Source organism: Poecilia reticulata, chromosome 5 (genome assembly GCF_904066995.2).
Source record: "Poecilia reticulata chromosome 5, P_reticulata-male-v2, whole genome shotgun sequence".
NCBI lineage: Eukaryota > Metazoa > Chordata > Actinopteri > Cyprinodontiformes > Poeciliidae > Poecilia > Poecilia reticulata.
The window spans coordinates 20,988,663-21,014,939 of NC_088834.1; the positions used below are offsets into that span (position 1 = coordinate 20,988,663).

At 42.0% G+C, this 26,277-nt stretch overlaps 1 protein-coding gene across 2 annotated transcripts in view; it reads left to right on the plus strand.

The window, feature by feature from the left end:
- Positions 1 to 26,277, plus strand: part of foxp4 (forkhead box P4) — a 110,615-nt gene that overhangs the window by 26,479 nt on the left and 57,859 nt on the right. For both annotated transcript variants that reach the window (XM_081607263.1, XM_081607264.1), the window contains exon 2: positions 15,685 to 15,864. In XM_081607263.1, coding sequence (XP_081463389.1) covers positions 15,694 to 15,864 — 171 coding nt within the window. In that variant the 5' untranslated portion in view covers positions 15,685 to 15,693. The remainder of the gene's footprint in view (positions 1 to 15,684; positions 15,865 to 26,277) is intronic.

Genomic DNA, 26,277 nt, shown 5'->3' on the forward strand with positions numbered 1-26,277 from the left:
ATGGAGATTTCAAAAAGTTGCCGGTTCAATTGTCTCCTCGGGATTTGAATTGATGCACGAGGCGAACTCATACAAAACAGCGTCGGCATTTTTACAGTGTTCCCGTGAAGACTAGAAAGCGAAATTTGATTTTGAGTTTTTTCCAGAGGATAAGTATGGAAATAAACAAATAGAATCTGAAATCCAATAAAGAGAGTCCTCTCATTTTGCCCAATAATCTCTTGAGATGTGTATTGTCCCCTGTAAACTTAAGCAGACGTAGACAATGGATGTATGGATAGATTTAGGTAATAAGATAGGAAATAAAGTCTTGAAGTAATACATCTTTTTTCCACCCATCTGTCCGTCTACTATTATTGCAGATTATCTATGTACAGCTTGAAATCAATATAAAAATCTTCACTACATAATTTGTTTTCTATCTTTCACAAAATGGACTAAAAACCTTGAAAATTGAGATTTGCATCCACAAAGGCAGACTTAAGACGAGTCCAATTGTGAGCAGAAGGGTGGTAATATTTGTTTATGTACATTTTATTTCACATACACGCAATTACCTGTTTGACCCACTACTAATTAGCAGGTGCCCTTAAATTTCCTATAATGACATGATCTCATTCCCAGTAATATACACACATGTTCCTGTGCGCAACATACAAACACACTTAAATGTCAGCCTCTTGCTGTCTCCAATGTTTCATCACACTGTATATTTTTTGTGTGTGTGTGTGCGCAAAGTGTGTATTTATTCATGCACCGTGGCCACGCTGAAGCCTTGCTCCTTAGGGAGTAATTACAGCAGAGGTTTTCTGGCCGTTTTCTCTCATTAGTGTGAATATGGAAGGGATCTTGAGGAACCTCAGTTAGCACGAGCAGGACACACACGCCAAACACACCCGGAGAGGCCCCTGTGTCGGGCAGAGGTTCACAAAAGTGCGCTCTGCCGAGGCACGGTGGCATGACTCAGTTCTGCGTGTGCAAGGTTCAGATCTTTCTCCGCAGGTCTATTTCGGCCGCTGTTGTATCGCACGGCGGTGTTTGCGTATGTTGTGTGGATTTCTGCTGTTCTTTCGCATCTGGCCTGAACCTCATTCAAGGCCTCCAATTCAGGTTGTTTGTTTGGGTTTTACCAGGCAAACACACCGCTAGGTCTGCCCTCTGTACTCGGGACTATTCTTGGCTCTGGCCTCAGTTTAGCTCAGGCCTGCTGCCTGGCTCACTGGAGGTCTCTGTAGGGAAACCTCAGTCCTGCCAGAGTCCAGGAAGATCCCGACCACAGTGCACCACCCAGCCACCACAGTGGCCCTTAGCAGCTTCAACTGGTCTCGCTCCACAGCAACCCTCAAAATGTCATCTGGGGGATTTAGCTTGTTGGATTTCCTTCACTCCGGGTTTTCGGATCGAGACTTAACCTGTCATGATGGAACGGACCCGGCTTCTGTAAACAAACAGGAATAGACAAAAGAAGTAGGTCCAGGTCTGCATGGCCAGCCCCTCAGCCGGTGGAAAATGATTTGGTAACAAGGAGATGAAAAGTGAGGGAAAAGAAAGAAAGAGTGGGAGTCAGCAGAGAGAGAAAGAAAACAACAAAGGTGGTCAGGACAAAAGCAGTATTGTATCGCCGAAATGACTTGTGAGTTGAAAGCCTTAAAAGTCCTCCAGAGAGCCAGGTCATAAAGCCCTTTGGATGGGTTTGGCAGCCGAGGCCAGAGTCAGACGGGCCTGGCAGCCGGGCCCGCACAGCTTCCAGTAACAGGAGATGTAAAAATCAATTTGCCGTGAAAAAGGTAAACAATCGGAAATGACAAATATGCAGGTTCTTTCCATCGCTCCCTTTTTTTCATCCCTTTCTATTTTCAGCGTTATTACAGAAGACAAATGCGGCAGAATGATTAGTCAAGATCCGTGTAATGAGGGGTCCCAGCGGTGTTTATTGGGATTGAGAAAGAGAGGGATTTTTCCACTCTCTGTATTTTTTTTTATTTTCTTTTTTTTATTTTGCTACCCCAAATAGTCAGGCTTGACTTTTGTAGTAAGTGGCTAAAATACACAGATTCAGCTTTCGGAGTGAAGCTGTGTGAGCACACGAGCACAAGTCAACACTTCTGATTAAACAGGATGAGATCGATATCGCTTTGTGGACGGAAAACGATTGAGGGATGAGGAGATAACAAAAAAGAAAAAGGAGGAGGGAGTGAATCCTTAGGGGCCTGTTTTCGGTGGTTAGGGGGCCCTCGGGGGCCCCAGCGGAGGCCTCCATTAGAGGAACGATCTGAACCGGGGGGAGCTGGAAGCAACGTGAGCCTTCCAGGCAGGGGCCGGTCTGTTTAGCAGCAGTTTGCCTGCATTTCCTCATGACATTGATCCGGAGCCGGGCTGCAGCCATAGGAAGGCTCTTTGCTGCTGAATGGACAGAGCGGCGCAGCATCGATAAGGCAGAGTGGACCAGCGGAGAGCGCTGCACCCTGATGGTCATTTCGTTAAGACAGACAGACCCTGTTCGATACTCGCGCCCCATAGCTGCCCTGTGGCACAGTAAATTGGTCCGTGCGTCTTTAGGATTTAATCCTCTTTTCTTTCTCCTGTCATCTTTCTCAGATGAACAGATCTGTTATGACTGGCTGGGAAAGAAATGAAAAAGGGGTAAGAAAAAAAAAAGAAACAAGGAATTTATCATGTGAGAGAAACAAATATGTTTCCCTGCCCCCCCAAAATGAGTTTTTTTTTTCTCTAGGTGTTCTCCTGTATACACTCTTAGTTTCTTGAATTTGGATTGAATAAATTAAAGATAAAAACCAGCTTAGAGTTATGTGGCTGTAGAAGTGCTGCTAGAGAGGAGTCGCTGTGAAACAGAGTTTTACTCGTGTTTTAAAATAAAAAAATCATGGTGCTTTTGACATTTTAAACTGGCCATAACTTCCTATATTAATCGTTTTGGCTAGAATTACTAAAACATCATTCAGTGTTTTCCCTATAGAATGTAGATCTTTGCCTAATTTTGACATGTCCAATGGTCTGCCAAGATTTCCAGACCCAGTGCTGTTTCTGTTCATACGGAGGTTGAAAACTCAAAAGGATAAAACAGAGCAACTTTGCACTACTCTGTTCAACCTTCCTGTTACTTGCAGAAAGCCTTGCTCTCTCTCGCAGCCTGAATGAAGCAAAAACGTTTCGGTTTCCTTGCACAAGGATTCCTACAACTCTGAATTTATTTTTTAACCTCTGATACTGAAAACAGTTACCTCTGAAGCTTCTCTCCTCATAGCCGGTTGGATTTTTGAGTTTCTGAACAGTCTCTGGAACCAAGAATGAAGCAAAAGAAAATGACCTGATTTCATTTATCAGACAGTTTCCTTGCAAATATTTAAGTGTTCATGAGGCATTGTTCACTGTCGAGTGAAACGTAAAGGGTTGACAGTCACTCAAATAAGAGTGATTATAGAAAAGCTGAAGAAGGACAAACGCTCATCTGGCTCAATTGCTTCTTTTTAAATTAGAGTATGTTCAGAGAGATACTATTAAACAGTGTGGGTGTGTATGTTTGCTGGAGTTTTCTTCTCATCTTCCGGCGTCTATATGTTTTGTGGTTGTTGTGTTTGCTTAGCATCAGTCACCGAGCGCTCACAAACAAAACAGCTCGAATCCCCTGCTCTGAAGCCATCAATTCGTAATGAGATAATGACATGTTAACTCGCTCACAGCGGCAGCAGCTCTGTTTACAGATGAAGACAAACCACAAACAAGACGCAGACATGCCGGGCCCCCTTTCTTCTGCTCTTTCCTTCCCTCTTTTCTCCGGCTACGTTATCTGCGCCTTTGCCAAGTCCTTGTCAGGAGAACAGGTGGATAACAGCACACATTGTCTCCGTCTGATACACCAGCGCTCGAGAGCGTCTGCGATCCAGATTCCCTAATGAGAAAAGAATGTTGTCCGTGGAATTCGAGTTTTCCGTTGGAATCACACACTCATCAAGCCCGTTTCCTGCCCCGAGCTTGCTTTCACCGAACAAAAAAGGATGAGGAGAGGGATCCCTCTTTCTCTCTGTTACCACATTGATTTTCCTCGGCTCTTTCTCTCTCCCCTCAGCCTAATGTTACCTAACGTTGGACTACTGTTCTTCTCCTTCTCTCTGCTGGACTGGGCCAGTCTGCTTCTGGAGTGGAGCGTTCACATGACACACAGTGTGCGTCAGGCCAGACGAACCTGAGTGCTGTGTGAGCGAGGAAACGGTGGCTGATTGGGAGGCGAAGGTGTCCCTCTCAGACTGGTACGGGAAACACGCTCGCGCTTTAACGGCTGAGAAATAACGAGAGGAAGAAGAAGAAGAAGAAAAAAAACCCAAAACATTTTTGAGTAACGGAACTCTTAGTTTGGCTGTGGAGCGACTTTAAACAAAACAAGACAGAAGTTTAAAATTAACATTCAGATACTTTAACCTTGAAATCTCCCCTTGCCGAGGCGCCAGCTCCCTCTTTTTTTTCATCTGTTAAATGTTTGAGTGTTTGATAGTTTGAGGTCTATAGCAGAACCCGCTCGGGAATTAATGTCATTCATATGCCCTGCGGAAATTACTTTTGAAATGCATATAATCTAAAACATGCAAATGAGGCTGACTTTGTGCACTCTGTTTAATATGAATTATCATTTTGTGAATACCTATTATTACTGCGTACATTTCTCCAATTATATTGTTCTCTCTCTCTTTTTTTTTTTTGTCACTTCTGCACGGGGACGCACACGTGCGCATCAGGGACACCAGGGACGTGCACGCGCACGCATTCGGACACGTGCGCAGAAAATGTCTCTGTTCTGTGATGGGTGTGTTTTAATGAGGAGTAATAAGGACGGTAATGACCCAGTCCACTTCTCTCTCCCTTTTTGTTTTACCCGGCTGTCTTGAAGCCTGCCTGGCACGCAGCTTTTAGTTTACATAAAGCCAAAGAGAATAGCTTCTTTAAAGGCTGAAAAAACAAAAAAAAAAATTAAATATGCAGCACCCTTCTGCAGATTCCGCACAAATTCACCACTAAACAAGTCCTTTAACTCCAAATGAAAATAACAAGGCGGGAAAATACAAGTGTTCTTCATCCAATTTTCATTAAGAGACTGAAATATTGATGCTTTTTAAAAGTGAACGGGGCATGTTTAGTTTGTCTCTTCCTTTTTCTGCTCTGGCGAAATAGCTCTTTTATTAATGCCCCTGTCCAAGAGCCAGACAATTTTTTTCACTCTCTTTTTCCTAAATTGAACTGAAGGCATCCCTTTTTCAAACGCATTACCCTAGTAATTTATTTATACTACACCATAAATTATTCTATTAATATTAGCATGTTCCAAATTAGTATGAACTCTCTCAATGTTCCTTCTACTTCTATTAATTAGCACGCTTGTCACTATAACAAAGATTTTTCTTTCTCTGATAAATTATAAAGGAGACATTTTTTAATACAATGAGAACTGCCTGAGAAATTATTAATGTTTTAGTTGTGGCCTATAAGACAAAAGGAGAAAAAAGGGTGAAAAGAACATAAAACTAACAACAATCTGCAATATATTATAGGGGCTGTCATTGGCAGACACCAGTGTTTATTTTTATTACATTGTCACCCTCTACCCCCCCTCAAAAAAAAAAAAAAACTTTATTTCCGTGCTCATCCCTACATAATGCCTAGGGATATCATCTTGTTTTAGCACTTTTGGATAGGATACGAATTAATTACCTCTGCAACAGCTTGGACCAAGTTCAAAAGTACTAAAATTCAATTAATTTGAGAACTGGACATGCTATCATTCTCTCTGCATGTCTCCTTTAAAGTCTGGCCTGTTTTTTTTTTTTTTTTTTTTACTGTGGACTTATTCAATTATATTTGATTAAACTCGCTCTGATCCAATCTATTAATTAACTAGGAAATGCGAAGTGCCCGACTTGAAAGCCGATGTATAAAATTATATCATGTCCACTTTGATATTTATTTTATTTTTTTAAAAGCACTATTTTTAAACCCATTGTCGCTCTTTATTATTGAAAGTTGCTGTTGCCCATTTTCCAGGTATTATTAAATCATTTCATCTGCCTTGTAATGCAAATTTTGATCATAAATGAAATTATTTCTCTGCTAAAGGCAACCATTGGCACATTTACCACTTCTTATAATACATTTCTTATTTTATCTATTTCTTCCTCGGTTTTTATCCCATTTAATTAAAAGTAAAAACTGGGCGATGTTCTCAATGACAATAGTAGAAAATCTGATTTAGCAGTAGATCACTTCCTTGTTAAATATTAGGCGGACGGAGTCCTTTTTCTTACATGTACCTGCATATAAATGGAGCTCTATTCCTCCTGTAAGAAGTAAAAAGACTTGCAAATCATTTAGGCCGTGATAGAGCAACACTTTTAGCAGAGAATAGAAAGAAGAAACATATGATAGCAATGTTACTATGATTTTGATTTCAAAGCTTCACATTTTTTTCAATCATGCTATTATTACGGAGTAACTGGAGTTTTCTTTGGCAGCATGAAACATTGAATAGTGTCACTTTCTCCGCCATCTTTTGCATAACCAGTAAAGTCGCTGAAATGGCACTACTATACTTTTTTCTTACTTCATCTGTTTTGAAACATTTCCGGTCACAGAAAAATATCGACATCTACAAACAGCATTTCTATTTATCAGCTGACTGTGGGCCCTATAACAGCAGATACCCAGACTAATTACTTACGTTTTCGTAATAAGACCATAGAAAAAAAATCTAAAATACGCGCTTTAAATTTACTCCTAAATTTAAAAGCAGTGGGAAAAAGTGTTACATTTAGATAAAAAAAAAAAAAAAATCCTGCCCATATTTTTATGTAAACACCAAGAAACTGTCATACTTGATGAAATCATACCGTCAGAATTTTGATTATTTTTTTATTACGATGAATTTTGATCAAGCTACAAGGTTTATTCATCTATTTTACCTTCATGTCATCCATATGTTTCCCCAATGACTTTTTTCTTATGTTTTCCTCCAAATTTTCCATCCTCTTCCTGTGTTTCTTCCCCACTCCCTGGCCCCCACCTACCCTCACAGTGAAGGTCATTCTAATAAAGAGCTCTCATAGGATTCAGCTGCTAATTGCTCTGCGGCGCTCTAGCTGGTTTTAGATCCAAATAAAGGCACATTGCCTTTTTAAACAGCTCTTCCACTTCTTGCCCTGCATTCCTCCTCACCTCTGTACTGCCATGTTAAATACGGCCTTAGCAATATTCGACGCCGCAGTCGACCTCTTGTCTCTGCTAGCTGAGAAATTAAGGTGAAAACAGGGTTTTTTGGGGGGGGGGGGTTCCACCCCTGTGAGCGCAGGTTAATTTCCAACTCACAAATGTGAGTCACACACGCATGCTTTACCTCTTTAAGAATGTACAACGCGCGATTTCCAGATAAATGAGGTGCGCATGAAGTCCGCTCCCTCTACAAATATTTGTGTGTATCTTTGTGTCTGTCTCCAGCATTTTTCGAACAGACGGCAGTCTGCGAGCTGGTAAATCACTTACTGCACTCTGAAGTAACGGTCAGGGTGAAGGCAGGAGTGGATGTTTGCCCCGGTCATATACACACTCACACACACACACACACACACACATACGGAGCGATCTCACCGGTGCGGAATGCGTTGTGTGTTTACCTATGGCTCCAGAACCCACCTGACTGAGGGAGGCTAATCTTTATGGGCTCTGTAAACAGGGACTTTGTCTTCAAAGAGGTGCAGGCGGCTGAAGCAGGCTCACAGTTCACACATGCAAGAGCAAACAAAGATGCATGCCTAGGAGGAAGGGGAGAGGGTACAAATATGGTATTGTACTGTACATCAATAAGAGTTAGAATATTGCAGAAAAGTTCATTTAAGTTTATATGTATATAGTATAGATCAGATGTAGGATTACGACTAATAACCCATTGACACATTTAGCCTGCTGCCTGAATCTGCTGCCACTTAGCTTCTCAGAAAAGTAGAATGTTATTATCAAGTGAAACCAAAATAAGATTTAATACAAACTATGGTTCTAATACAGTTTATTATAGGAGGAAATGAACCTGTGGCCCTGCTAAGGCATTAAGGAAGCCCAGGCTGCTTTAATAGCAACTTTCTGCATTGTTGATTTAGGTGACTCTCATCTTCCTCATGCAAGCACTCCATAGATCCTTTGTGCTTTTGATAACAGATGTTCACTGGGCAATCCAGCACAAATGATTAAACTGGGACTTGATTTAACACAGTGGACCAACACCATCAGGTGACACGACTCTTCAAATCATCACCGACAGTGGAAACGTCACAACCTAAGAACTTTAATGGGCTTTGCTTCACAATCGCTTCAAGTCTGCAGCCTTTTACTATGTTGTTTTTCTATCTTTTTCCATCTTTTTTCTGAGACAGTTTATCCTTCCACTCAACGTCTCATTAACATTAGTGGAAATGGGATTCTCTGAACAGCCAGTTTCTTTAGCAGATAAGCAGTTTATTTCTTTACTGTCCTTGTTGAGGGTGTCACTGAGTGGTGTAGGCTGTCCTCATCCTGACTCTGTAGTCACAATAACATTTCTGTGTTAAAACTCATTTTTCCAGTTAAGTCAAATTGTCATGTGGCAGGCAGTCATAGAAAAATAATAAAACAAACAAACAAACCTTTGTGATTAAAAGAGATCATCACAATCAACCCCTTTTTTCTCTCCACTCACCAACAGAAAACTTTTATAGGCAGCTGCACAGCACACTCGAGGTCGTACCCGGAGGCTATTGCCACTATATTCTCCTTGTAGGTTGTCAACGCTCTTTATAACCTTCCAGGCAGTCTGTTGTAGATACGGGCTCTCAGCTAACTATCTGTCTAGAATAAGGGAGTTCACCTGTTAGCGCTGGAGTCGGGCCAGGGCAGCCGTAGACACTTAGCATTAGCTAGATGCTGTTAGCCAACATGCTAGCGATGGCTTGAAGCCAAAAAGGCCTGAGGGAGTGATGTTAGCAGCTGACTTTAGCTCTGTGTGAAAGTTTACCTGACTTGTCTGGTCTGGTTTTCTGCTGCAAACTTGTCTGTCATATTTTGGTGTATCGTTTTTGATTAAATGTTTTTGCCATCCTTCTATTAATCATTGTGTTGAAGCTCAAAAATACCACACCTTTTTAGCATCCCCCAGACAAAACAGATTAAGCAGTATATGTTGGTTATTGCACTGAATGTGTATAGCTGTTAATTGAAAAATATTGGGAAAACTATGTGGTTGTATGTTTTAAGTAAATCCTTTCAACTTGTCTTTTTAGGCATAGGAATCCCCTAGTTCAAGTGGTTAGCTAGCATGGATATGTGAATAACTAACTTATTTATTGTTTTCAATGCCACAATGCAAGTCACTGTTCAAGACATTTCTATTTTTCCTCTGTTTTTCTTGTTTGTCTTATATGTTAACGTAAAACAAGATTGATGGCGACATAAGAGCCCAGATCTGGTCGCTGGGGTTTTATCCTGGGTTTGGGGTTTAATCATACACACTCAGGGCCCACGTCATGGTTTAGGTAGCATGGGGATCTTTGCCAGATTTGTAGAGCTGCAGTGTGAGAATATGGGTGTGTAACTTGTGTTTGCTAAATTACAATTCGTCTTCATGTCAAAGCTCATGTTCCTGTCAAAAGCATAAATAAAAAGCGGAGCCCCTAATACTTTGACACTTTTTGCAAATCCTAATGCTGCCTGTCTGATACTAAGTAGGGAGTTTTTCTAGACTCAGAGATACATACTATAGGGATGTATTTTAATTGTGAATGCTATTTATAATGAAATAAATCCCCATCAAGTTGGGGTTAATAAAATCTTTTGTAAATTCACATGTAGCTTTGGGTTAATTTCTTGTAATTTGGACTTAAACAAACAAGTTGCACTATATCACATTAACAAAAAGCATTTTAAGATAAAATCTTTAATGTTATATAATTGTTTGAATTTAAAACTGAAAAAACGACAACAACAACTGCTGTACAATAACACAAATACAACAATCTGATATTATCTGGATAGATAAATAGCAGTGTTATCTTTTCAGGTAATCGACCGGCAGTTCACTGCGTAACAGGCATTCAAGTTTCATCTCACTAAATGCAGTTTGAAAGCAGCCTCTCTATACAAAGAGTGATCAGTTGTGCTCCTTTAGTTTGTTTCCACACCCACCGTCCATGTTTTCACAACTGGAGGACATTGCCAAATCTAGTCTGTCTTGTAAGCACAAGAAAAGTGTACAACCCTAGTTTTCCCCAGCAGTTTACAGCAGGATTTGGGGGAGCGGCAGCGCTGATTGCAGTCATAATAAAGTGATCTGTATAATTTATTTGTTGCAGAACAAAAGACTGCTACCTTTATTAGCATCTTTCAAATACATTTTCAGATGGGACAAAATATGAAAACCCTATAGTCTGACTATACCTGGTTATGATATACCTGGTTGGGTTGAAACAGCAGTCAAATGATGAGGATCGTGTACCTTTGTAGCAGCAGTTTTAAAATGGCCTTATATTAACAAGAGTGCTATGTGTGGACACACCATGGCTGTTTGGGTTGTTCTGGACCACAGAATATTGCCAAATATGTCTAAATACAGGATTCTGCTTACAGACAGTTTTCTGATACTGTGCAGCAAAGGGATGAAGGACGGCATCACATTAGTCTGGGGTCCCTAAAGCTGGAGAAAACTTCCGTCACTCGAAGAGTAAACCAAATACTTTATAAATTCACAAGTCAACAGAGGCTCCTCAGGATTCTGCTGCCTGATTACAAAACAGGTTTGGCTCCCAGCTCTCTGATATGCCGTCTCCAGGAGAGTCTTTCTCTCTTGTTCACAAATATTGATTGAACTATCAAGGATGATAGGAATAACCTATGTGGATTCTATTTTAGGTTTGAAGACTTTAATGTTTTCCAGGGTTGAACCAGCTACCGTAACCAGAGGGGAGAAAGTCAGCAAACAGAGTGCAGGAAAGATAATTCAATAGTCAGATTAAAGTCAATGGATGATAGAGTGTAGATACTGGCACAGACATTTTTTTTTCCGGTACCCTTCCACCCTCTTCCCCTCCTATGCGTGCCCTCCCTCCCAGTCTTATTCTCTCAGTTCTTTGCCTAATAAGCAGCGTTCCTGTGAGCTGATGCAAGGCGGAGGAAACAGAACAGGCGTTCTGGGACTGCTGCAAATATTCCCACATGAGGCATAACATGATAAAGACTTATTATCTTGCTAAGCTGCTGTAAACACAGATGCACACATAAATACAAGCTGTATACAACTCGCTCCCTCCCCCATCTTGCGCACCCAAAAAAGTAAATCTGGTCTGGCTTTCCATGGCTGACAAGTGGTGACCAAGAGGAATCTGACAGGGCCAATCCCTCGGACAAAGCCAGAGAGTCTGCAGCGGTGAGCTGGCTCACTAGGCATTTGGCTCGGCTTGTTTGAACTCTAAACACCCAGGGCGAGCAGCAGTGGGAAGAAGCCGGAGCGATGAGTTCTGATTATTAATAGTGCTAAAATTTTCGGGAACTTCTGAACAAGCAGCGTGTCTTAACAGGACTCATCCTAATTCCTCTCCCGCTCATCAATCACGACAGATGCACATATAAACACATGCACTCTGTGCTTGCTGTGAGCTAATCCATTACAGTACAAAGGTAGATGTCAGCCCTCCTGGACAAACACACACACACATGCACACACACACAAGCATGCATATGCCAGAGTCATCAGAAACATGTTGAGTCCCATTTCGCTTCTTGTCTTCGCTATCCCAATTAAAAGGCAAAAAAGGCCTTTTATTTCCCTCTCCTCCAAACATTCTTTATCTCTCTGATCTGTGCCCCTCCCTCGCTCAGTCCCCTCGGGGTAGTGGGAATGTCTCTCCACACACACTCTCAGGTCAGGGGTTCAGCTCAAAAGAGAGAGAGGGAGAGAGAGAGAGAGAGGGGTTTTAGCATGTGGGGAGATTGAAAGTGCGAGAAAAAGACATGCAGAAAGAGTGACGGCGGGTTGAGGCAGGCCTCTGCACGGGTAGCTCCTCTTCACTGCCAGAAACACTTAAAGCTGTCTCTGTGTGTGTGTATGTGTGTATCATAACCCTAATCAAAGACTTCAGGGTAGATTTATGCCCCTGCCTTTTTCCCGACCTCCATTACACCAGCTTATATACACCCATTACAGGATATGACAAAGTACACACCCTTTAGACGAGCGTAGCCCCACAGTGACTGGGTGCGAAAGCAGGGCGTGAGCCGTGCACATACCCCGCTTTCCCATTAGGTCCTTGTCCACCTGTGAGCTTCGTCTCTTTATCTGCCTCGTCTTCGCCGCTAATAAGGTCAATGACGAAGAGTAAGAAGCAGATGGGTGTACAGTACATTACAGGACGGCTTGGTTTAGCGGAGGCTAGATAGCAGGCTGGTGATTCATGCTCGGTGAAATGTGCGATGATGTGAGGAGTTTCTACTGCAGTGCAAAGTCAGTGGACTGTGCGGCAAGATGTGCTGATCACTCAGCACTATGCCTCGTTTCATAATATTGCCTCGGGGAGTAATTTGACCCATGAGAGGTCTGGAGGGAAGAGGAAGTGGATGGAATGGAGGCGAGTAGCAAGAGGAGTGAGGTCCAACATTAAGTGACTAACCTTAAATGTCGCAATAACACTTCACTTCTCAGTCCTGGATTCTCAGAAGTATCGATACCGGGAATACAACAGCATTTTCCGCAACACACTTCGGCCTCTTTCAGAAATTAGTTTTATTGTTTTGTGATCTACACATATTTATCACACCTCTGGATCAACTGAAGGGACCTGGAATGGAGGGTTGAAATTGCCCCACCACCAATATTACCCCCCGCCCCCCCGATACATGTCCGGAGGGAGTACTAAACCTGTTATCACTGTGAACAAGGAGGTTTAATATGAGATTGCTAAACAAGTGTGACATTTTAGACGGGAAAGACAGCAACAGCTGCTTTTTAGTGTGCTGGTTGAGACTAAACAGATGCAGCGTATTATCTTCCAGTGTTCAAGCGCTTTGATCAGCAGAATTTGATCAAGACGATAACGTGCCAAGGATAGTGCTTAACAACTTTGCTTGGATTTAAGGCGTTGCATTTGAACAGTGAAGAGTGTAAAAACAGCACTGAGCCTTGGGGAAAATCCTTTGCAGGTGGAGGCCACAATTTGTAAGCCGATGCCAATTTGATTCCACAATCTCAGCCAAATGATCTACATGCTCACTTTGCCTGTGATCACATTGTGCGATTTCAAGTGAACCAACTCATGGTGGTTGAGGAAGTTCGTAGTTGTGTGTTTACTACAAAACCATGTTGCGAAAGAGGCTTTGAAGTCAGAACCCAGCCACATTTTTTTTTTGCCATCTCTGTGGATTTTCTGAAAGGACTGAGGCATCACAGGTGGCTGAAGTAAGGATGTAGCTACTCCGCCAACCGAGACAGTCACACAAAAGTGTAAAGGTTAGCTGGCTTCGCGGCATCCATGTGACGGTGCACATCGTCAAGCTGATGTTTAAGGACGTTGTGGAGGCAGTGATTCAAGAACACCATCTCTGGTTCTGGCACAAATACGCTGGGTTGCCGTGAATGACGCAGCCAAGGGACGTTTCCTTATTAGCACTGACAGTTAAAAATAGCAAACAGCTAAACACCATCATGTTTAATCATTAAGAATTAGAGACATTCATTGCAAATGCTTCACCACTTGATTAGTCATTTGTCAGGTGGTGCTGCCTTTACTGGATGAAGGTTTGAACTACTGGAAACTGTTAGGTTTTGGTTCAGCTGAGCAAAATTCACTGACAGCGTAATACATTAGATTTAAGAAACTTTCTCATTGCCAAAAACTTGGAGGTCATCCAAACTTCCTTTCTGACTTTGTTTAAATATTTTAAACAGCTTCCTTTTAGCTTTCGTCTGTTGGATGTTCTTTATTTTTGTTTGGCTTAAATCAGTAGTTCCCAAAGGTGGGGATTAGCCTCCTTACTGTGGATCTCGAATCATCAAGTGCAGTGTCTTAAGATTTAGTTTAGAAAGTCAAACTAAATAACATGTGGAATAGATTAAACTTATAGATATAGACTGTTGACCACATCATTATATTCAACCAATCGATACAAAGCTTAAAAGTTTAGTATCTAGTATTAGAAAATATTTTTGATTAGCAACAACTCTGTTTTAGAGAAGTTGAGATTTAACTTTCATCCGGGCAAGACTTGTTCAATAAAAAAAAAAAAACACAAAGCAACATTTGTTTTGTCAGAGATGCGTTGTTAAAATTTCAAATCATTGCCTTCACTAGTACTTTCAAATAAAACGTGTTGCAAATTGTTGTGAAACCTCCTCATGACAACAGTCAGCAGAACAGATCATCAGGTAATGTGAAAAGTTTAGGAAAATAATACAGCTATCGACCTAGCAGGACGCCACCTCAGCATGAAAAATGTGTTTCTGTGCTTTGAAAGAGCGGCCCGTTTAACAAGCACACCCACCAGCCCATCTGCCTGCACATGCTTGTATCCCACACTCAGTAATATGCTCAGGTCCCTGTCCGTCTGCAAGCATCTGGCAGCATTCCATTAACAAAGCCACCAGCAATCTCTCACACCCGTACCCGCTGTCAGTCTCAGAAAAAAAAAATATATATATATATTTATATATATGCACACACACACATACACACACAAGTTCACCTGCTCCTGCCTCAGAGGAAAAGAAAAGTTAGATCCTCTCATGAAATGGCTTTTATTGTTTCCCCAGAAGGCATGGCTTGTACGCCTCAGAAAAATCACACACAGTCGCAACACAGGAGGCGGGTAGAATGCCTCGATGGCGTTTTGTGTACCCACTCCAGGTAGCTGGAATAAAAGCAGCCGAACTTTCCCCCTTTAAAAGTGTGCACTTGTGTGCGCTAATTTCCAAAACTGGATGAGGCAGAAAGACGAGACAGAGGCCGTCATTAGGAGCTCAGAGCCCCTGCGTTCTTGTGTGAAGGTTTGTTTTGTTTTGCTGTGAGTGTGCGTGTGTGCGCTCTGTGTGCGTACGTCTCCGCTCTCCCACGCTTTGGCTCCTAACGATGGCAAATGCTCCTGTGTGTTTGCGAGGCGTTGTTTCTCAAAAAAAAACAACAACACATCCAGGAACGGCTCGTTTTGTCAGGTTTTTGTGCAGGGAACACGGTCTAATTAGGGAGGCCCCTCTGAAGGTGCATCAAACAGATCTGTCTCAAAGACCAACCTGATCCCGGCTTGCACACGGCGCACACATGCCATATCTGATTATTGGAGAAATGTGTGTGTTATTTAACTGTATAGTGGAGTATTAAGAGCCTTGTCAGTTTAGATTTTGCTGCTCATCTGATCCTAATCCTTGAGTGTCAGAACCCACATTCACACAAGTACCAAAAAAAAAAAAGTTTCTGCCAAAGGTTTTTTTTTGTATTGTGTGTGAAAAGTTAATCCCCAAAGGTCTTTTTTTTATAAATATTAGATAAACACACACAATCCCATGCTGTATATCTGTCAATCTTCCTGTTATGCTTGTTTTTAGTCAGGCAAGTATTTTACTTAGTCTGCTGTGATCACTCGTGTCTGATCTTCCTCCTTTCACGTCTTTCCACACAGGTGCCAGTGATGATGGTGGAATCAGCCTCTGAGACCATTCGAACAACACCGTCCAACCAAAATGGAGTCAGCAGCCTAAGCAGCCAATCTGACGGAGGGGGAGGCAGAGAGGGTGGGTCCAATGGAGACACCAATGGGGAGATCAGTCCGGTCGACTTACTGCACCTGCAGCAGCAACAGGTATGTGTGTGTGTGTGTGTGTGTGTGTGTGTGTGTGTGTGTGTGTGTGTGTGTGTGCTTGTTGGCCCCTGTGTGTGCTTCAGTTCATATGAGATGCATACAGAGGAAGACTTTTTTTTTTCTTTTTTTCTTTACAGCAGTAACTTGTGCAACATGTTTATGCACAGCAAATTGTACAGACCAATTTGTACACAACAGGCCTGGGCACGTTTGTCTACTGTTGTAATAACCTTGAGTAAAGTACCGTACTTTTTCATGGTGTCCTGGCATACAACAATTACACAAGAATTTAAAACGACAACAACAACAAAAATGCTCATATTATCTAAGTGCTTTTACTTGAAACAGTAAAACGGTATTTGCTTCCACCGTGAGTGAAATAATACAACATCTGAGATATGTTTTTGTATTTTTATTTTTATACAAAGGCTACAGCAAAAATCCAGAATAATCACCGGTTAAATTTAGCTTTTAACGGCTTTTTGCAAAGAAGAAAAAAATCAAATAAAAATCCAGTTTTGCTGCTCTGCTCTTGACGTATGGCTGTTTGTAGGAATCTGGAACCAGCTCATTTCTATATTTACAGATTACTTCACCCATCCTGTACTTGGCACACACGTTAATGTATCATGGACAACTCAGATGACGTTATGGGAATTGGGCATTTTCCGTCAGCACTGTAGGTACATCCTACTGCACACGTTTAGATTTCCAGCCTCTTGTCACTGTCAGTCTTTCCTGTGCAAATAGCGAACAGCTTCCATAACTTTGCTCATCAGTGCTTTAATAATCTCCCACTCGCAATGTGCCGACTAATTCCACTGGGACTCTGTCCACCATAAAAATGCACGCACACAAGATTCCCGTTGATATATTATTTCATGGAAACGGAAGGAAACGTCTCAAAATGTGAAAAGAGCCAGCTTAACATCTCTGCCTGACCCAAACACTCCAAAGACACTTTGATGCTCAAACAGTGTAAACTTGTGGGTCACAAGTTGTGGGAGTCAGCTCTGTCTGTTTTTTGTTCCCCCCCCTCCACTGATTCATGAAGTGGTGTTTGTTTGTGTTTAACACGTCAGCTTGAAGCATCAGAAATTAATGCTGTTTTTCTCCTGCATGTCAGACCGACTCTGGCTTGCACAAACATTTATGTGCCGACTCAGACTCGCATTGTGTCAAAACGTTTCCCAGAATATCTTGAATCAAACTTTGCATTCTTTTTTTTTTCCCCATGTTTCCGATTCTTTCATTAAAATACAAATAACTGTCTGCTGACTTGCTTTCCTGAAGGATCTGGGCCATTACACAAATCATATGTGCACATCCCACACACACACACACACGCACACACACACACACACCCCCACACACACACACACACACACACACACACACACACACACACACACACCCCCACACACACACACAAAACTGTTTAGCACACAAAGCAACAAGAGCCACATATAAAGTCGTCTTTTGGAACTCAACTTTAACGTTTCCAACGTTTCTTGATCAAAAACAACATTGGCATGCACAAAACAAGTTCTAGTACCGCATAAAGTGATGGTTTATTCGGATATTTTGTTAGACTTTAGTATCTGCTCGCTACAAAGAGTCAGTGTGAGTTCTGGGCTCGTTAAAACCCGCCTGCCTTGTCTTCGGTTAAGAAAACTCAGAGAAGAGAAAAAAGAAATATGGTTTCCTCCAAGCTAAAATTACTCCCTCTAATTATTATGGTGGAGCCTTAGGTGAGTGAAGAACACTTGAAGCCCTTCACTCTCGTCCCTCTCCTCCCTCCTCTTTCTCCCCGTGACTGAATCCTCATCCTGCTTTCTCAGCAAGCTCCAGAACACACACACATATGCACAAATACACACAGATTAACACCAAACATTTAGTTGATACAAAGCAGGTCTTTATGCTCGTCTACGGCCTCTGTGTTTTTGCACCTGTGTGTGTGTGCGTGTGTGTGCACCTGGTATTTCCTCTTTTGAGCGGGTTACCGACCACGAACATCGCTCCCTCTCACTTTCCATCTTTTTCTCTTCCCCTCTCTAACTTTACTTATTTTTCCTTCTATTTTCTGTAAACCACAAAAGACAAGCACAACCTTTCCTCCAGATTCCAGCACCCGGTTCACGAAATGTTACATCCACACACAGTTGGTTGCCATAGATCCTCATTTCTGTTTGTACCAGCCCATTTTAAGGGTTTCCTGTGGTGAGCTTTTACAACATATCTGACCGCTTCTTCATATCTACGTACATCGTAGTGATTCTTGGTGTCGGATGGGTTTTCTGCGATCATGGTATAATCATTGGAATTGCCTGTCTGTGCTGTTTTATTTCTACAAGGCTATTACAGGTGTCCCTGTCAAACTGTCTTCCTCCCTGCAAGTTAAGAGCACAGATGGGATTGCTCTGGAGAACAACCAGCTGACTTTTTAATTAATCTTTCATTTTCTTCTTTGGATGAATATCAAATAAGTCAAACTTTCAATTTAAATGTAAACACTAAAGCACTGAAACCGTATTAAGAGATGACAAAATCTGTCTCTGTTTTAAGACGGAATAAATTTATGATATGACGGGACTTTATAAAACCTGTTTCATGTTTTACAAAAAGGGATCAATCAACGCGAGAGGCTTAAGGTCCGCGTAACGAAAACAAGCGTTTTGAAATGAAAAACCGATTCCTGCTGCTTCAGTTCTTGTCCACTTGTGATTTCATTGTGAAGACTGCAATAAAAAAAAAAAAAATAAATAAATAAAACGTTTTATGTTTGACATTTAAATAAGAAAAAAAAATGTTTCGGTTTCCGTGAAAGAGGTTTAACATGAAACGATTACAAACCAAAACATTATCTCTCTAATCTGTGTCTAATTTTTTTTCAAATACTGAACAATAAATACATGGAGAACTTCCTCTTTTTGCTTCATGTATAGACAAAATATTTTATATTTCAGTCTCAGAAGGTGCAGTGCGGAAAAACCACAGTTTGTGCTTAAACACCATGCTGGTGGGCACTGGAGCGGAAAAGACGCACCAACGCATGTTTTTTTTTTTTGTGTGTGTGCACACCGACACACAGAACTGTGCCGTGTTGTCAGAACATAAAACTGTCTTTACCTCAGGCCCCCTGGGAACCTGAGAGAAATCACAGCCAGCATAGATAGATAGATAGATAGAAAGAAGTGGCAGCATCATGCTATGGTGACATCCTGTTTGAAGCTGCTAAACACTTGACACTGGGGTAGAAGATCCCTTTTCAGCAGGATGACAATCCCGACCACACATACAGAGCTACACTGGAATGGTTTTAGACCAGAATGTGTCTTAGACTTAAATCATAATTGAAAGTTGTTATCAAAACTCGTGCTTACAGATTTTTCATCCAGTCTGACTGGGCGTGAGCCCTCATTTAGAGAAAATGAAGGTAAAAGGACAAGTGAAGAGGCAGCATGGGGGTCGGGGGGCATTTGTGGGCTAGAAAGAAGAAACAGAGGGATGAGGGAGGGGTGTAAAGCTGAGACGTGTCAGAAAAGGGCGCCTGGGCCTCCCTGTGGAATGTGGCCTGTCTGCCTCCCCAGAACGAACTGAGCAGAAAAGGAGGAAGACAGGGGGAAGGAAGAAAGCAAAAAGAGAGAGGGGGGGTATGACTAGGTTTGCCCCATCATCGAGGAGTGTGCGTAAAGGGGTGGGGGTGGTGGGCGGGAGGCTGGGAAGACAATGAGCAGAGGAGCAGTAGTAGTAGAAGAGGAAGAAGTGGAAAAGTGAGAGTGCAGCAGCAGCAGCAGAGAGCGCAGGGCACTTTGTTGAGGTGCCGGGTGTGGACGTGAAATGATGCATAGCAGAGGAGAAATGTAAGCAGGATAAATCCTAACAGACCTCAACGTGTGTGCGTGTGTGTGTGCGTGTGTGTGGCTGGGCGAAGGGTGCTCTGACGAGAACCAGGTGTCTTCAATTCTCCTCGTGTGTTTAAGTCTCTCATACCTATTTGCCCCCCCTGCCCTCCCTTTCGGAGACTAAACGTTGCCACTTCCCTCTGTCTCCATGTTTTCCCTCGCCATCAATTAATGGCTGTCTGTAATAAAGCAGTTTCAATTGTGGCCATTGGTGTTGAGGGGTGGGGGGAAAAAAAAAAAAACGTGCTGGGGGCGGGCGGTGTGGGGTAGGGGCGGTGGGGGGTTATCAGAGAAGAGACAAGTGATGTTGCCCATTTTCTCTGGGGAGTGCCAGTCTTCGGCGGACTAAACCAGCCAAAGAGTCTTTTTCTCTCCTTTCCCATCTAAATAGAAAGTGAGAGGGAGACTGTAGCAGTGGTATCCCTTTCCCCCAGGGGCTTAAAAGGAACATTGGTTGTGAAAAAGGCAGTTTTAGAAATTGGTTTGGAGCTTCGATACCCTCTCCCATTTGTCATGTTCTAGTTTTTTTTCATTTTTTTCTCCTCTCATTCCTTGCTGCTTCTTTCATGTGTCCACACAAATACCAGGAACCTTTGTTTCTCCGTACAGAAACACACACGCACGCATGCAGGCAGGCTGGCTGTTACACACATGCAGAGAGCTGATGTGGGTTAATGAAGGGTGTAATTAAGGAGCCGCAGTGATGACTGGAGATCAGGAGGAACCGATACAGATCTCAGATATACACAAACACTGATGAAAGATAGCTGCTCTCCCTGTGTGCGCACATTTGTAGAGCTTTGCGGACAGATTTGTGGGACTGGACTGCTGCGTGTAAAAGTGTGTGTGCACATGTGTGCGCTAACAGATTTTGAGGGATGCTGCATGATTCAGATAACGTATGGCTTCCTGTTAGATTGGCCAGACTCAATAATTGGTGCCTGTCTGGATGGAGGTGGGGACGTGTTGGGGGGCGTGTGTGTGTGATTCTTTAACTCGGGTAAATTATGGGAAGTGAATTTTGGTCACTGGCTGGAATGGTTATATCTCGTCTGACCTCCAGCTTGGCACAGAGTTCACTTTCAGGTCACGGGGGCAAAGGACAGGAAGGTTGAAGGGGTGTTTTGGAAGGAAGGGGAATCAAAAATAATAAAGAAAGATGTTTGAATTCATTTGAACAAATAAGGCTTTACATTTAACTCATCTGTGTTAGAGGTGATGTTTTTTTTCTTAATAGTATGATGACCTTCATTTATTTAGGGAATAACATCTCATTTTCAGAACGTAATTGGCCACACAGACAGTAAAACATACACTTAAAATTGATTTAAATAATAATAATAAAAAAAAAAACTTTATTGACTTAAGCTGTATGTGAAATTTCAGGAATTGTAGGACAGTTTGCTTCTATGAAGATCTGTAACCACAAAGAAATGGTTAAGCTACATTGTTTACGGTTCTGAAATGACTAGAAAGGAATACATGGAAATATAAAACGGGTCCATTTTGTTTGGACCTATGATCTGACTTTGTAGCTCTACTAATATCTGTGTCAAATGGGTCTTTGCATCTGTCCGCCCGCTTGTCCCTCTGTCACTTGTTCTGACCAGTAAATCAGTGCTGGGCCTCCTTTCTGAGTCCTGTCACCTCCTAAAAGCTTTCCTCTCTGTCTGGACCGGCTTTTCCTCTGTATGTGTCGGGTCAGCGTAGTGCACAGGTCACAGGAGGTCGTGCTGAGAAAGAGGAGGGCAGTTGAGGTTGCCTAGCATCGCAGAACACCCACCGCTCTGACCACAGAGATACAAAGACACATATAGAAGGTCAACTTCCGGAAGGAGTCCAGCAGCTCTTAGTTTTAGTTTTGATTGTTTGCTTAGTTTTTTCCCCCTGACATTTTCTAAATGAATATCAAACCAAAGAGTAGCGTGTTAATTAAAATAAACTATTACAGATTTAGTTGTTTTCTGCCCAATGGCTTTTAAAATTGTTTGCCTTTTAGCAGTGTAAACATGCACACAGCTCCGCACCACAAACACCTACATAAAAAAAATAAAAGTCTGTTTAATGACTTTCACATGGTTCCATCTTCTCCATATTTCTCATTCAGTGACCTTTTTTTTTTTTTCTTCTTCTTTTTTTCGCACATTGAGACCTAATTCTGTGATGCTGAGATATCGGATTTATGAGAACCCGTAAAACATTTTTACTGCTTTTTCCAACCACCCCACTGAATGACAGCTGAGAGTTGGAGAACAGATTTTTGTTCACGCTATCGGTGTCCTTTCATGTATTTGGCTTTTGTGTTTCTTTGCGCTATAATCTTAATAAACTGTTTTCATTTTGTTTTGTTTTGTTGTTTTTTTGCATAAGAATGGCCAGTTATAGTTTGACGCAATTCTGGAAATGCGGCTGACTTGACAGTTCTTGTGTTTACTTCAGTTGAAGTTTAAAAGCTACTTGATAATTGGGTTATCGGTTTATGAAGTGCTCTAAGGAAAGAATGCTGTTGAGGTACCGGGCCGCAGACGGAGGAAACGGTCCACTGGATCAGATCAGCCAGCATGGACACAGTCATGGTCGGTAGCCTCCTGCTAGTCAAAGAGGCTCAAGCACAAACACAGACAGATGGCAGCAGAGGAAGGAGCTTTGTGTGTGTGTCCACCTGTGCATGTTTGTCCAGTGTCTGCTGCGGAGACTGGATTACGTACACACACCTGGGCACCTGAAGTGTTAGGTTTGGTTTGGTTACCATGGGAATGTGTGAAAACAGTTTCACTGTAGGCCCGGTTAGGATGTTGAGATGATGAATGCCACACACACACAAACACACACATGGTCCGAGATGGACTCTCCCGATGAATGGTTTCTGTATTCAGAGTTTAAAAAGTTCAGTTGTTGACATTTGGCTCTCAGATGTTTGAGGATGAGGCAGGAGGTACAGCACATTTTCTACTGCTTTCCTCTAGGACCAGCAGTCATAACTCCTTTTAATTGACATGTTCACAAGTGACACGTATCCAATTCAACATTAAGTGTAATGCTATGAATTCTCTCAATTAGTTTATACCAGTTGGCAAAACAAAAGACGTTGGTTGCATGAAATCATCAACTTTGAAGTATTGAGAGAAAGTGTGTGGTGACGGTGAGGAGGAAGGACTTCATTTTAAGAGGAGGAAATATCTAGTTGTCTTCATCATTTTTTCTGGATCTGTCAGGTACAAGAAATGTTTAAATTTGGGTTGTGAAAAGATGGGACAACATGAGACTGAGAACAAAATGTCAGAATTCATCAGGCTTGATATATTAACATATTGGAGCATTATTAACCAAACAATAAACAATAGAAACATATCACAGGTCATGTGACAGTTTTACCAAGATAAAGCATTATATATGACAAAAAGAACTGGCCCAAGCCCTGGACCCTGTGGCACTCCGTAATTAACTAACGCAAGCAAGAAAAATTTATTGACATAAAGAAACGGGTATATGTCCAACGATTATAATCTCAATTTAGTGCTGTTGTCTTAATCCCTAAACCATGCTGAAGCCTCTGTAAGAATATTGCCTTCAACTTTATCAAATGCAGCACTGGGATCTTGCAGGACAAGAATACTACAAGTCCATACATCATCTGAGGCAACTGAAACATCTTCAGTGAGTTTCACTAATGCTGTTAGGTGCGATGATAATCTCTAAAACCTGACTGAAACTCTTCAGTGAAGCAGTGTTCTCTCTTTTTTTTTTTTTTCTTAAGCCCCACACCCTTTGTTTCCCAACTCCAGACTCACAGAAAAGATATGGACGCAACGAGGGGAACAGGAGAAATCCTAAAAGACAAAAAGTGCGACGCCTCTGAGGCCACGAAGCAAGCAGTTACCCTGGAAACAGTTGAGAGCCCAGGATGCACACAATGAACTCACACATTTACACACCAAACCTACAAAAGCTGCAGAGGCCTAAAGTGTTGCTAATTAGCTAGTCTCTGCTGGCCCTTTGTGCGAGCCATTTTAAAGGAGAGATTAGAGTCAACAGGGAGGAGGAGAGGAATGTAGCTCTTCTCTTTCTCTTGTTTGCCTCCTTCTTGAGTTCAGGACAAGAGCATGGGGGCCTTTTTCATCATCTGGTAGAGAAAGTATAATTTGTTATCCTGTTGGTTAAGATTTACAAAAACATTAAAAGCTAAAAAAAAAAAAAACAGCTGAAAAAAACTAAAGAGTTCAGTGAAACTCTATTTGTATTTACCGTTAATATCAATAATATGAATAAAAAATGAGTTTTGTTTGTTGTAGTTATTTATAATAAGTGATGATTAAAAATACAAACAGGCCGAGGTAGAAAACAATTTGATGAAAACATCGTTCATCATTTACCTCAATTTAAATTAATGAGAACAAATTGTGATGAAGGAAAGTTGCACTTACCACAAAATGTGTTTAGTATTATTGTGGTTAATGACATTTTGTTTCTAATAAAAAGTGTAATTATTATGAGCAGAACTGTTATGTACTCCTACTGTCTGGCAAAATTAAACTTAATCTAATTCAGCTGAACACTTTTGAAAAAAAAAAAAAGGAAAGAAAGCCACATCAGATTTTTCCTATTTTGAAACAGAAGTTTCTCTTTACATTTGGATGAACACAGTCTCTTACAATATCATATAGTCCAGTGCACACTTCCCCTTTCCCTTGTTTATACTCCACCCATGTTTCTTATTTGGGGAAGTTGAAGATTGTGCACTTTTAGAAGTTTAAACTTGTACAGCAACCAGGCTTTGTTGTGCCTGCCCATTTCCGGTGTTTGTGTGTGTGTGCATGTGTGTCGGGTGTGTGTGCGTGTGTGTGCGTGTCTGCGTGTGTGCGTGTGCTCGTGCGTGTGTGTGTGTGTGTGTGTGTGGGCGGTAAGTTATGGGTGTGAGGGTGTGTCTATCTCCATCCCCCCTCAGCCACAACCAGGTGTAGAAACTCTCTGAACCAAGAAACATGAAAGAGTTTTATTTGCATTGAAGCGGGCAGCCAGGGTAATACATTTAAAGGCCGATCACTTAGCTTTCTTTTTTTTTCCTTCCTGTTCAGCCAATAGGTGTCTGGGTGTCCACATTTGTCTTCATGTGCATGTGCACGTTGCAGACAGTCTCTGTTTGTGTATGTATGTGTTTTCCTTCTGTCTCCGAGCCAAAGTCTTGGCAGTGTCTTGCATGTGTTATTAGTTGGCTCCCCCCCCCCTTTTTTTTTCTTTTTTTGGTGGGTTATTAATAATAAGAGCTAAACAGTTTCCATATGTGAGGCCTGGTTGCCAGGCTAGTGCCGTCCTCATCACATACTGGCCCTACAAAAAGTATCCACTTGCACGTCGTTCGGGTCGAGCAGAAGCAAAAGCTTAAATTCGGGAGGTCACCCAAACAAGATCTAACACCTAAAAAAGGGTCTTCTCAAGCTACATAACTGTCCTACGGCGCACGAAATGATGCTAAATATTACACCGTGTCCGTCTGTCTGTGTGTGTGTGTGTTTTCCTCTTTGGGCTTGGTCTGTCTGGAGTAAGACCTTCCTCTCCTGCCAAACGAGCTGTGTTGAAAACCGCAGGGAAACTGCATATGTGTGTATAACGTATGACGTGTGCGCGTGTATGCGTGTGTGTGTGTGTGTGGCGTGTGCGCGTGTATGCGTGTGTGTGTGTGTGTGTGGGGTGTGCGCGTGTGTGTGTGTGCGTGTGTGTGTGTGTGTGTAGGGGAACTGCTGTAGAGCTATTTGCCATCAATTAGCCGCCTGGACTGAGATGAGGCCTACAGTAAAGAGGGAGTTAGGGATTTCCTCTCTATTTCTAACCATGCTCACCTCATCATTACCTTTAATTGTACATTTCTTGATTCCTTTTCCGCCTTTACTTGTCAGAAAAACAAGCTGTAAGCATCTCTTTAGAAGGCTGCGGACTTTTTTCCATGTGTGTGTATGATGATGATGAATTGTGTCATGACATAAAGCAGTCCAGAGCATTCAGTCAGCTCATTTTTACGACTTTGCATATACCCCTGTGAATCAATAGAAACGTTAGATGAGTGTCGGGAGGTAGGAGGTGGGGTTTTCGAATTTCACTAAACTGTTCTGAGCTGAGAACCATCTGGAAAATGGCACCATCCCTGGAGCTTAGAGCAGGTCCCCTTTAGTGAAAAAAAAAAAAACCTTATGCATAAAAAAAAAAAAAAAATTCAAAACCAGCCAGGGTTTTCAAACATTACAGCATATTTTGAAGTTCTTTTGGAGTTTTGCGAGTTTTTATTGGATTGGCTCTTGAAGGCGTTCTTTCCTCTCTTTAATGGTCAGTCTGGGCCCAGAGAAGTTTGCTGCAGCCGCTTTAAAACCTCAGCGTCTCAAACGATGCCTTTATATTGCGGAAACATTACATTAAATAGCTGAAAAGGATTGCTGCTGGCGAAGGGTTTCCAAGGTATCCAAGACTGTGGCGTCCTAGATAGATTGAGGCATTTGGTGCGTCTTAAGGTCAG